Genomic DNA, 12455 nt, shown 5'->3' with positions numbered 1-12455 from the left:
GGCGCAGCGAGAAATTACAAAAACCTTAGGAAAGTAATGATTAATTCATGTGTTTGCTTTTTTTATAACAAATTCATCTAACGTTGAAGAGTTTTATTGTTATTTACCAGTTTTAGTTCCGAGGGGAGGGGGGAATATAAATATTTCCCCTGCCCAATGAAGCGCTTTCATTATCAACCAACCGCCGCCGTGCCCGGGTCTGGCTAAACAGTCATATTATGTTGTATGATTGTTTGTAACTTTTTATTTAAATAAAGGTATGTGGGAAATTTATGGGAATCAGTTTACGCGTCCTCGACAGTAACCCAGATGCTCCAGGGACATGAATATTCTCGGGCAAACAGAGCCTACACTTTAACAGCAGCGTCTCTTGTCCACGTAATCAGAAAAGAATACCGAGATATTGATGGGAAATTAAGACAAATAGAAAATATGTATCAAGATTTTACGTGTTACGTGGAAAAAAGATGGAGGAGGTTTATAATGATGACAATCTAAAAGAGACGATTCCATATACTGAAGCAAGTGAAGACAGGATTAAGGAATCATCGAGTAGGACTGCCAAGTAGTGGCTTTACCTTCTACATTGCATCGACCTCATGCTTAGATTTATATTTGCAGAGAAGTCCGGGAATCGGAAAATGCACCTAAATACTATTGTTGATATGCTTCCATATTTCCACCCGGCAGGACATTTACTATACGCAAAATCAGCACATATGTACGTTCAAAGTATGTTGTAACTCGAATCAAGAATCACTTAAGAAGAATATAAACTATTCACTGAAAATGGGTAGTTTACAATAAGAAGCGAGAGATATTGGTCCGGTACGTGGACGGACATAATCATCGAGCAGTGTCTCATGCGACCAATGAAGTCAGTAGGAGGTTTGACACATGGGCGTGGAATCACTGACAGCACTTTGTCAAAGTGGAAACTTGGAACCACTTACTGCGTGAAAGTGCAACAGAGCATTGAAGAATTCATCAGAATAGAATTTAATTATACTGAACAGCATGTTGAGCTGCGCGAATCACGGAAGAAAAGGGATGAGCTAGATATAGGAAAATATACATCATGTCTAAGACAGCACAGCCCGTTCACCAAGCTCTCGGGGGAGCTGGTGTCTTTATCTTCAGGGTTTATTTCGGATAATAGTGTCAATTGTGATAACGCTTATGAGGTGGACCTGGTAGCTATGCAAAAAATGAAAGGATGTAATCTCGGAGATATACGACTGAAAAGGAAAGACATGGTGACTACCCAGCAAGATTCAAATCCGCAACTGTTAGGACGAGACAAGTTGCAGTAAACCCCCAGCAGCTATTTACGCCTAGCAAGCTTTAGACCTACTTAGGATATGAATTGGCTTCAAGACCCATTCTATTTTTGATGAAGTCTCCCTTCGTAAAGGAAAAAAATCATGTATGGCGAAAGTATTTATCGAAAGTATTCATGACGAAGTTGATTTGGAAAATGCTGCAATAGTCATCGATGGGGGATACCTCCTACACTCTGTTGTTTGGCAAACTTAAACTACTTACGGAGACATCATTAAATCATACTCACGTTTCGTCCATACTAAATTTGGCAAACATTCTATTGTTGTTTTCGATGGATACCTTGAAGAACCAACTGTAAAATATGAAGAGCAAAGACAAAGGTCGGCTAACAACTCATCGTGCGATATTGAATTATACTGCACTACACGTTGTTTGACTAAGAAGGAAGCTTTTTTATCTAATAAGAAAAACAACAAAAATAATGATTGAAGCACTGTGTCATGAATTTAGTGAATCTGGTTTGAAAACAGTCACGGCCGCAGGTGATGCCGATATTGACATTGTACTAACCGGTATCAACTAACAACTCAACATCTTCTCAAAAGTGATTGTTGTTGGCACGGATAGTGATCTTTTGGTATTACTTGTAAGTCTTGCTCCTGGAGGAAAATCTATTTTTTTCTGTAAAGATGTTGGTGGAAAGGCCCCTTCAAGAACTTTCTATATCATAGAGAAACCTATAATGTTACATAAAGATATTCGAAAACACATTTTATTTACCCATGCCATTACGGGCTGTGATACGACCCCATCTTTATATGGGTTAGGAAAGATAAAAGTTGTTGACATGATGAAAAACAATCCCGAAGCAAAACACGCACCTGAGGCATTTCTGGAAAAAGATGCAATTGAAGAGAACTTTTTGCAAAATGGAGAAAAATTCGCTCTCGCCATGTATGGTCTTGGTAGCTACTCTAATTGAAACGAAGCTCGATACTATAAGTTTACCAGACTAACGACAAAATCAGCTTTTAAATCTAAATTTGACTTGGCAAAACTACCACCGACTTCAGAATCGTGTCATCAACATTTGTTGAGAGTTTATTTACAAGTACAGTTTTGGTTACGAAACAAACTAAACCCTATAAACTGTGGATGGAGGTATGGAAATTTAAATGAAAATGGTGGAAAGAAGACATTTTTGAAACCATTTGCTCCCAATGACTTTTTTTCTCTGGTGTCCTATTCCTGCAAGTCTGGATGTAGAAATTAATGTGGCTGCAGAAAATCTGGATTTACTTGCTCTGCCATGTGCTACAACCGTAACGGATTATCATGTCTGAACACACCCCAATATGACGAATAAATGGAAGACTCTCTTGATTAGAAAATTATTTAAATATTTGTAATTTTGTCATAGATGATATTGATAAGTATATAATATAATTTACAAACCGTTTTGTCATTATAATATTTTTTGAGGTATATTTTAAGAAGCTTGTTTGAAAGTAAACCATTTAAGATCTATGCACTATTTTAGGTGATTTATTGTTTCGGTATTTTATTGTTGATAGGTGCACATAATAAAACAAGTGAGAATTGCCACAAAAGATTTTTTAGAACTTCGCCATAACATAAGGTCTGCAATATTTTAATGTTGTGAAAGGGTAGTCCTACGCTGTTGTAGGTATTGTTGGCTTATTTAAATAATAAGTTACAATCATACAACATAATATGACTGTTTAGCCAGACCGGGGCACGGCGGTTGGTGGATAATGAAAGCGCTTCATTGGGCAGGGGAAAATATTTATATTCCCCCCCTCCCCTCGGAACTAAAACTGGTAAATAACAATAAAACTCTTCAAAGTTAGATGAATTTGTTATAAAAAAAGCAAACACATGAATTAATCATTACTTTCCTAAGGTTTTTGTAATTTCTCGCTGCGCCGCGAACCGATGCGCGTTCGAGCCGCCGCTCGCCGTGCTCCTTATTAACAGTTTACGTGCCTTATTATAAATTAAAACCCATAATTATATACATTATTTTATAGCTAGAAATATTATCTACAAGTTTTGTTGTTTTATTTTTTTTCGTTAACAGGCTCAGAAAAAAGTTATGTGCAAATATATTCTGAAATACTATTTTAAAAACTGATATTTTTCCTTTACTAATAAATTGTAGAGATTGTATAGCTTTTCTTGCAAAAATGAAAGTATACAATTTTTTAGAATAACTAATAAAAAACTAAACAAAAAATAAATAATCTGATTTCATAAAACCATTAAGGAGATATTAGCGTATTCCGAAAGGCTTTGAAAAATATATTCAAGGGGGGGTGGGGAAGGAAGCACAAGGGGGAAAGTCGGGGACTTTTGTAAAAATACATGTCTAAAGGTCTTCTAACATCTGTAAAAAATTCAGCTTCCGGGGAATTAGTTCCGACACAAAACCTTCATTGACTGGGCTAAATGTTGCAAGCTTTTTTTTCTCATCTCTCAATGAAAATATGATATCGAAATACAAAAAAAAAATGGTCAGAGCAAACGACAAAAAACATTTCGCATTTAAATGATACATTTTATGTCGTAAATGTACTTTTATCGTTTTTACATTAAATCCATCGGGAGATTAATTAATATCTCTCAGGGTCTGTTTTTCTTTTGGGGATGCTGCGATGAGGGGTCGTTTTGAGAAAAATATGGAGTGAACACCTTTTGTAGGATGGAGGAAGCACAGATGATTGCTTATTCTGCGAATACAATACTTTCAAAAACTAATTTTGATGTTGTATTTCCATATAAATAAAAATGTAAATGTTCGCTTGTTGAAAATCTTAAGTCTCCGAAAGTTCTTCAATAATTGCTTTGAAATTTTGATATTACATAGCATTCGAATACGCGTGTTTTTATGCAGGATGTCCTAAAGTGCACTCACTAACTTCGGGAGATTATTTTACACGATGGTAGAAGTAAAATAGATAAATAACTTTTTTCGAAATTCCAAATTTTTTTTCCCACACTAAAATATTTTTCCATATAAGAATATTTATATTCTCATACAAATAATTCAACTTTTTTTTTACCTAAAAACTACCTTAAAACGTTGGAATTTCGAAAAAGTTATACATTTTTTCCACTTCTATAATCATGTACCCGAAGTTGGTGCACTTTACCTCCGGACATCCTGTAAACTTATATTATATAGATGTCACCTGTGACAGGTAAAACAGTGCTATCTGTTTGCCAAACAGCGCCATCTGTTGGACGTAAAAGAAACATGCGCTATTGACTCTACTGCATAGACAGGCTGTGCCACAACAACGCGTGGCATCATCATTTTGTGTACACCAATCAAAATAATCGAGACGTTTCGAAACCAATGGATTCTTCGTTAGGATAAAACAATAAGAATAGTAAATAAATAAATAATAATAATAAATAAGAATAAGTGAGTATGTATCTATTGCCAAAAAAATATAACAATGAACGGTGAATAATGATTAAAAAATGTAGGTTATTTTGATTAAATAGTAATTACATGAAGTGGATTTATTTTCATTATTAAAATGATTTTATGAAAGTTCGAAAGTAAATTTGTCGTTTGTAATTCAAATTTCGCCAGTAAAATAATTTTTGGCATTATTTCAAGTGACTGCAGCTTTTTGTACAAATAATTTCCATTTACTTATAAATGCTAAAGTTTCCTCTAAAAACACGGGAAATCTAAATCCTATAAGTAGTGGCCTATTTGGCCATACTTGGAAACATAAACTCGAAGCGTCACAGTTGAGATTTAAAAAATATATTTCATTCCGTTTTGTTGGGAATGGTCGTAAATCCAAAACAAGAAATATAATTTTATTTACATGCCATTGGATAAAGCAAATAATTACGTGAAAAATATTAGTTTAGTAAAAACATGGGACAGAGCGGCGGGAACTCAAAGAACCATCACCGGCCACCTCAGAGAGCCGACTGAATTGGAAAACTACAAAATGTCGTTTATGAGGTATTTAGCGAAAATAAATTATGATTTTAAAAATACAAAAGGATAGAAAAATATATTTATGATACCACTATTGAGCTACATTTTTTAATATTTGACGCTTTATAACTTAAATTGAAGATTTAACCTGAGAATTCCAAATATCATCGGTCATATCGGCGTCTTTTTCGCTCGGAAATTTTACGTCGAAAATTTTTGAGCAAGTTACGACAGAAACAGTCAAATTCTACCAGGAGCACATGAAACAGAAATGGTTAGCGAAGGAATCCATAAATAAATAAGTTATTCGTCAGGGATGCCAGTATAAAAAAAAACTTTCTTATTTCTAACAAAAATGTCACCACCTACCCCGGTTTTCAAAATTTAAAAAGTATAAATCGAAATATTTTATAACTAGCAACACTTTGCCTTTGTTTTGACGTTTTGTTTCACCATTTCAGACAATTTCAGACTTTTACGGCAATACGCGGCAATACCATTATTATTATAATAATATCTTGAGCCAACTTATGAACGAGTATTTGATGTATTTAATTTAATTTATTGCGTTTCGTGCCAGGATGTCAGTTTGTTGTGTCAAAGGATGTCTTAGCCGTTATCTGAACGGTGGCCGAAACGAAATACGGTTTCACAACCTACCGCAAGGACTTAGGAACGAACAACGCCGGCAGATGTGGGAGCATAACATTGGCAAGAAGCTGACATTCAAGTCTGTCGTATGCGAGGTATAAACATTTAAATACAAAACAATTTGAGTGGACTTCAAACATATTTACGTAACCTTTAAATTCTGATTAATTGTTGCGATTTGTATAACTAACTAACTAACTTGCGTACACAAAACGTCAAGTCAACCTTAGGAGAATTAAACGAGAAGATAGGTTACTGAGACAACGCTCGTGGTTTCACTGAACTAGGTCCAGTAGACAAACATGAGATTTACTGCATTTAGTATCGCACATAAATTCGTTGGTCAGAAGCTGTCACCAAACACCTATTATTATTATTATTTTTTGGATAATTTGTATAGCGCCGCTTTTGTGAGACATCACCTCAGGGGCACTTTGTTGTAGGCTCTTTTTTCTTTCTGTGCTTTCGAGAGGTGCATGAATCATTCTCGAGCAAAACCAAATGGAGTTTCTTTCCATTCGTATGTACTCAAAAATCACCTATTATTTCAATAAATATAATTATTCACAAGGCTTGCTGCCCGAAAATGTGGAATAAAATAAAGTAAAATAGCAAATGAAGAAGCACATAAGTGGATGAAGGACAACCTTAGCGAGTAGTCCAAGCATGACGTCAAGCGATTAATCCAGTGGGCATCCATACGAAAATGATCGTCTGTAATGTCATGATCGACGCCGACACGATCGCCCGTCAGTGGGGTGTTTAAGCTCACAGTTGGTCTCAAGATACAGGCATATAGAAAGTGAATTGATTTTGCCGCTACCTGCTCTGTCGACAGGCTGATAAATTTCCTAATCAGGGCCTTTCTCAACCCGAGGCCATTCGTTCCAACGTAGTTTGTCCTAATTTATACATCTCACATTCCTTGCTACCCTGGTATCCTGATACCTGATACCCACTTATGTAACTCTCATGTTAAAATTAGTATGAACAACTTCTTTGTATTTTTATGTCAATGTAGTCAACTTTCATAATCTCAGTTAGCTGTAAACAAACATTGGTCATCATTTAATTTTTATCTAAAAACAAAAACACAAGGTAAAAAATAGGTAGATATACATTTTAGACACTGAATAAATAATACACACATAATCAAGAGATAATACACGCAGACAATGTGCGCATGGCGAACACACTGATAAAATGAGTTAATTACTGAAGATGTTACTATTTATATTAAAATAACGAACAATTTCTTTCTCAAATTGTGATTCTCGTATTAAAAACCACTTTTTATAAACTATGATATTCATTAGCCACAGATGCCTTTAGATCTAGGGAAAAATATACTCAATTATGGGAATAAACCAACGTAGGATTTATAGATGAGGGGTTTTTTTATCTTTTTTAATCTTGTTTGAATTCCCAAGGAGATAGGCCACGATCTGCCTCTGGATGCCATAGTCTCACTGGCTCCAGACGGTGTGAAGCAGTTGGGACTCTTAATAATTTAAATGGTCTAATTCCAGAAGCACTTCACGCCCGATCAGTACGAGCAGAACCGGGCCGATGGGAAGAAACCCCTACGCTGGAACGCCGTGCCGACCATCTTCCCCTTCAAGAGCCTGAAGCGGGAATACTTAGAGCCCCCGGAGCCCCCTGGGTCGGGAGACTTCCGCCTGGAGACTGGCGCCACACACGGCAAATACCGCATCGTCGAAGGGCTGGATTTCTCAAAGAACACTGTCAACCTTCCTACCATACAATTAGGTAAAATCGGTTTCAGTGATTTCCCACCTCACTAGACAGAGTCTGTTCTAAAGTAACTAGCAAAAATCTATTCCAATGTTATACACACAGATAATAGAAACAAGGGAGTTGTGTAATAAAGCATTAGTAGTAAGAAGTCGCACGTCTCTACTACGTTACTACGTTTCCTACCTCTAGCCGCTTTATTAGTAAACAGTCCTCAAGCTCCCATGCCATTTCTCCCTTTGTTCCTGCATATTATCCATGGATGCACATAACTCCAGTCTTTCCTAGTTTTTCATTATTTTTTAATCAATTACTAGCTGATGTGTACCCAGTGTTCCTCGACATTTCTCTACTTACTATAAATATAACTGTTTTGTTCCCACAAACAGTTCTCAAACTCGTCGTGGAACGCGGTTATAAATAATAGGTTCTTTGTGATAAATCAGGGATTTATTAATACTTTGTGTATTACAATGGTGACTCGATAGTCGACCTAACTAGATGCTGGCAAATTGAGATCTGGGAACAGTAAGTTTATCTGGGAGCATTCTAACTGGTCCTGGAAATTCTCTAAATGATAGTGAAAATCCTATCAAAATCCGTTGAGGGCGTTGAGTAGTTTAGAAGAACTAAGCGCACAAACAGACAGACGCTGTTTGCGAATTTATTTTTTACTATGTTAAGATGACCTTCTAACTTAAATACCAGTATTTTTTTATTATCATAGTTAGTTTTAATATTTAAAATAATTTACCAAGTTTTAATTTTTCTCGTCTCCACGAAACGCACCAAATCTGTGGTGGTCACAAGTCACAAAAAGTCTATGTTTTATTTCAACAGGCACTGTATTTGTATGGCCATAGAATGCCATATGCTGCTTGAAATTGCCATGTTTGGTGACCGGGCCTGAATAGGTGAATACCTACCTCCTCACCTTCCTCTGCCCTATCTTCTTCTCCTCCCTTGCGTGCTTCAGCCTCAGAGCATACCCCAATTGGGGATGCCATATGGGGGTTTAGGATCACAAGAGCTTATCTACAAAAACATAGTTTTGAGATAAACTCAAATAAAGATTGGTATGCTGATATGCCCGACTGTATTCCCAACTGATATGCCCAACTGTATCTCTTAAACGGCTGTATGTACAAGATGGAGCTTTGTGTCACTAATAAATATGATTATCCTAAGCCAATTTACGCAGTATTCACCTAAAAGAATTTAATTGTATTATTTTTGTCATTCCAGTGCCAAATTACACTGTTCCTATGGAACCAGGCGTAAAGCTGAACAAAGCAGACGGCAAGCCGCACGGTTTTGTTCCTATCGCGCCGAGGATTCAACCAAAATTGCAGAACGCCGTCGCCATCATACCCATCCAGACCATGGTAGAAAACGACCGGATAGCCAAAGAAATATACTGCTATCAAGAAGAGATCAAAACAGCAAATAAAAAGCTCAAAGCGTCCGAAGAAAAGGTTAAAACGTTAGAAAAACAAATGTCTAAAATTGACGAGACGCTAAAAAGTGTTTTTAACAATGACCAACTAAAATACATGGGTTCTAGCAAAGACGAAACATTTGTATGGAGTGATGAAACGTTAGAAAAAGCCTCGGTATTGTATTTAATATGTGGGAGTGATGGCTATGAAGTCATACTAGGGCACAATCTCCCGTACCCTCCTTTAGAAGTTCTGAAGCGAATGAAGCCTGAGTTGTTTCAGTGAAACGCAAGCGATTCCGGTCTTAGTTGATCCGATGGTTTGATTATGTGATTGCACGTCCGTCTTTAATGCTCAATTGATGAGTCTTTAGAAATGAAGAAGTTACACGTCGTTTGCAATATATGAAAATGCTTGGAGTGGGTGGGTCTGGAGTCCTGTGAGACTCTGGCCACGCTCTCATTGATGATTGAGAATTAGATTGAAATGTTTTATGAAAGGCGCTTTGATTATAAAATATTTAATGCGAACATAAAATTTTTAATACAAACATAAAGAGTTTTAAAAATGGCTCACCTTGCCTTACGTTTTTTCATCTAAACACTGAACTAAGATTACCGATAAAAACACACATTTTATTAGACGAATGTATTTTAAACATTATTGTCACAAACTTGTTGAAAAAATGTGAACCTTGGAGGTTTTTATCCAAAGGTCTTTAATTGTCAGACAACACACAATGCTTGTACAGCGTCTATCAAAAATTGCAGTCGGAAACTTTGGTTTCATAGAGGCGATACAGGTGTATAATTCAATTCTTCTGTGGTTAACTTCTAGATTTGAATATAAAGCGTGGTGATTTCTCTTTTTGACACCATTTAGAACGAATTTCCCACGCAGGAGCTGTTAGCAAAAGTGTACAAATTGGCCTGAGGGGTGGGTTAAGGCATTTTAGTTTGCTTTTTAACGAGCACAAGCTTTTCGAAGATTATGCTGTTTTATGTTTTAAGTTTCTGCAAATATAACAGATAACAATAACGGCAATGCGTCCGGTAGAATCCATCATCGGGTGGTCAAATGGGCCCACAGCTAGTGACTTTTGTGATGTTCAATGATGAATAATGAAGAATTATTATTTCTATTTTATGTAGGAATTATTATTAATTACGTTGACTTCAAGAGATATTGTTTTAAATTTTTAATGATAGTTAATTTTGTTATATATATATATATATATGAGGGTCATCCGGAAAGTAAGGTAACGGTATTTATCTAGGATCGAAAAATGCTTGTATTTAATTGAAATTCACAAATAAATAACTATTATTCAACGTAATTGCCGTTGAGATTGAGATGTTTCTGTAGTCGAAGCACCAGCTTTTGTATACCAGTGTCATAGACGTCCGCCGCCAGCTCTTTCAGCCACTTCTTCACAGCTTCCTCGACCTGCTGATAGTTGGAAAAACGTTTCCCACCCAAAAACTCCTTTAGTTTAGTGAAAAGGTGATAGTCCGAAGGCGTCAAGTTGGGTGGATAGGGGGGGTGGGTGACAATATCCCATCCAAACGATAATAGCAGCTCCTGTGAAATTTGCGTGGTATGGGGCCTGGTGTTGTCATGCAGGAGGCTAACTCCCCGGGTCAGCATTCCCCTTCTACAGTTCCTGCCTCTGTATTAATGGTAGACCTCCTTACGGTCCCAAAAAACAGATGCCATGACTTTTCCGGCTGAATAGATCGTCTTGAAATTTTCGGTAGCTGGGAAAGATGAATGACACAGCTGCATCTCACTCCCCATCACGATAAAATCCAGAATTGCTTCGACCACCCGTGCAAAATGGTCCAAAAATTAATGCAGATCTCGCATGGTCGGGAGGTGGCAGGAGCGCACGACGACCTCTCCATCGGAAGAATTTACTGTGACTGAACAAAATGGCTGACAAATAAACGGGACCTTACAAACTAACCGTTAGGATCCCCCTACATGGCAGGTGCGCCAACTTCGAAACAAAAAATTTCCTCCAGTCTCAGGAGCCCTTGTAACCGTACTTTCTGGATAGCCCTCGTATTATGTTGAATTGTTTTATTAGAGAAAGTGTTCTATTACTATTGAAATGTCGAGAGTTTATTAATATCAGAAGACATTTTGAAATATCAAAATTCTTTCTTGTACAGATAATCAATTTCACAGACCTGTCAGGGACCAAGGATTCGAAAGGCCTTATGCATAGAAAAAAGGAACACAAGAAATGCTATGTGGGTGTGTTTCATGATCAAAAAGTCTGGCCAATCGGGCCTTAAATTTTAAATACAGAACTGAGTTTCATCATTATGAAATTGAAACGTAAAGGTGATGTACGATGTCACGCAAATGTAAAGTCGCGTACAGATATTGGCAACACGACATGCAAGTTGTGACAAATTACCGTAGTGTGTGCGTCGCTGCGAACTCTGAACCGAACAAGCATTCTATGAGGATTTGCAGGTGGCGCGCTGCGATTCGTCGGTTTTCGTTTTTTTTTTACGAACACAAAGAGAGATTATTAAATAAGAGAGGTTGTTAAATGGGTGGTTACATTGGTTCACATTCAAATCTACATGGAAGACATTTAGGACGGGTTGTTTCACAGTATTTGAAAAATTCGAGTTTTGTTAATATTTTAGTTATGTGAAACAGCTGGCCAATAATGAAATAATAACAAAACTTTAATAGCCCTTTACAGAAATTGAAAATTAATTTTGAAATTTGAAGAATTGTTAAATTTCTTTGAAGCAACCCATCCTAATATATTTATTTAGTGTGTATTTTCAATGATCTTAAGAAAATTGGTGAAATCAGTTTTCATTCAAATCGGTATGGATCACGCTTCTAGGAATTATCTGTTCTGTCCAAAACGATATATGAGACAGTTGTGTTGATCTAATTATGTTGAAATGGAACGTTTTTACAAATAAAATTGATAATTTTAATTATTGGTAGTTATTTTCTTGATTTTAAACCCCACAACAAATTACATATTGATAGGTGGGTCAAATCCCAGCACTGCAAAGAATAGGAGAGGGCACCTGGAATGAGACAATCCAAAGTACTCATAAAAGGACCAGACCCTAGACGAACCAAGAAACTACTCGATATGGACAGAAACTCGCTGAGGGAACTGGTAGGACTACTAACGGGACACTGCCATCTCAAGAGACACATGCAGATATTGGGAGTGGAAAACACCAACAGATGCAGGAAATGTGAAGAGGATGAAGAGACTCCAATTCACCTATGGTGCCAATGTCCTGCCCTGGTGGGAACTAGGCTCAGATACCTGGGGAGACATACAGTAGAACCAG

At 36.8% G+C, this 12455-nt stretch overlaps 1 protein-coding gene across 1 annotated transcript; it reads left to right on the top strand.

Moving 5' to 3' along the window:
- The first annotated feature begins 5717 nt into the window (after positions 1 to 5717).
- Positions 5718 to 12083, top strand: LOC149410027 (THAP domain-containing protein 3-like). The gene is made up of 3 exons (XM_089648557.1): positions 5718 to 6015; positions 7450 to 7690; positions 8921 to 12083. The coding sequence occupies exons 1-3, from the start codon at positions 5851 to 5853 to the stop codon at positions 9397 to 9399; spliced, it is 885 nt and encodes a 294-aa protein (XP_089504683.1). The 5' UTR covers positions 5718 to 5850; the 3' UTR covers positions 9400 to 12083.
- The last annotated feature ends 372 nt before the right edge of the window (positions 12084 to 12455 follow it).

Source organism: Hesperophylax consimilis, chromosome 28 (assembly GCF_061612785.1).
Source record: "Hesperophylax consimilis isolate HC1 chromosome 28, BYU_Hcon_1.0, whole genome shotgun sequence".
Lineage (NCBI taxonomy): Eukaryota > Metazoa > Arthropoda > Insecta > Trichoptera > Limnephilidae > Hesperophylax > Hesperophylax consimilis.
Note: the sequence above shows the minus strand (reverse complement) of the source record. Positions and strands in the feature narration are given on the sequence as shown.

What these genes read in the sequence shown, in the direction of transcription:
- LOC149410027 (XM_089648557.1), top strand. Translation starts at nt 5,851, where the DNA reads ATGTCAGTTTGTTGTGTCAAAGGATGTCTTAGCCGTTATCTGAACGGT. An exon ending in TCAAGTCTGTCGTATGCGAG is followed by an intron (nt 6,016 to 7,449) that starts GTATAAACATTT and finishes GTCTAATTCCAG; the next exon opens with AAGCACTTCACGCCCGATCA. An exon ending in CCTTCCTACCATACAATTAG is followed by an intron (nt 7,691 to 8,920) that starts GTAAAATCGGTT and finishes TTGTCATTCCAG; the next exon opens with TGCCAAATTACACTGTTCCT.